The sequence below is a fragment of the Penaeus monodon genome, chromosome 34 (assembly GCF_015228065.2).
Source record: "Penaeus monodon isolate SGIC_2016 chromosome 34, NSTDA_Pmon_1, whole genome shotgun sequence".
Classification (NCBI taxonomy): domain Eukaryota; kingdom Metazoa; phylum Arthropoda; class Malacostraca; order Decapoda; family Penaeidae; genus Penaeus; species Penaeus monodon.
Genome location: NC_051419.1, coordinates 3,018,466 through 3,018,970, shown reverse-complemented (window position 1 = coordinate 3,018,970; position 505 = coordinate 3,018,466). Strand labels below are relative to the sequence as shown.

The following is a 505-nucleotide window of genomic DNA, read 5'->3' as shown; positions in this document are numbered from 1 at the left end:
CCAAAGGATCATGATAATCCGTGAAGCGGAGATGGTCGTCACATTTTTTTTTCTCCTCTTTAAAAATGCATCTACGAACAGTATGCAACTTTTAAAAGGAATCTACAAACAGTATGCAACTTTAAAAACGCATCTAAGGACAGTACGTAACCTTGAAACTGCATCTACGAACAGTACTTAACCTGAGAGATGCATCTACATGCATAACTTGCCGCGCATCTTACGTGTTTGTCCGTGCAGGTGCCAGCGCCGACGGAGGAGTGCCGCGTGGAGCTGGGTCCGGCGCCGAGGGAGAGGGAGTGCCACGTGCCCTGCGCCTTCGACTGCGTGGTGGGGTCCTGGTCCGCGTGGTCGCCGTGCACACGCCCCTGCGCCAGCCAGCTCCAGGTCGGCTACACGCAGCGCAACACGTCTGTGGTGGCGCCTCCGGGTCCAGGTCAGTCCTCTTGTCAGGCCCGGGTCAGGTCTGGGTCAGTCTTCTGATTTGACCTCTGGTTAGGTCCAC

At 55.2% G+C, this 505-nt stretch overlaps 1 protein-coding gene across 1 annotated transcript in view; it reads left to right on the top strand.

The window, feature by feature from the left end:
• LOC119594507 (thrombospondin type-1 domain-containing protein 7B-like) overlaps window positions 1-505 on the top strand; it is a gene marked incomplete in the record, with an annotated part of 20,475 nt that overhangs the window by 1,444 nt on the left and 18,526 nt on the right. Inside the window, 1 exon segment of the mRNA XM_037943536.1 lies at window positions 241-436. Coding sequence (XP_037799464.1) covers window positions 241-436 — 196 coding nt within the window.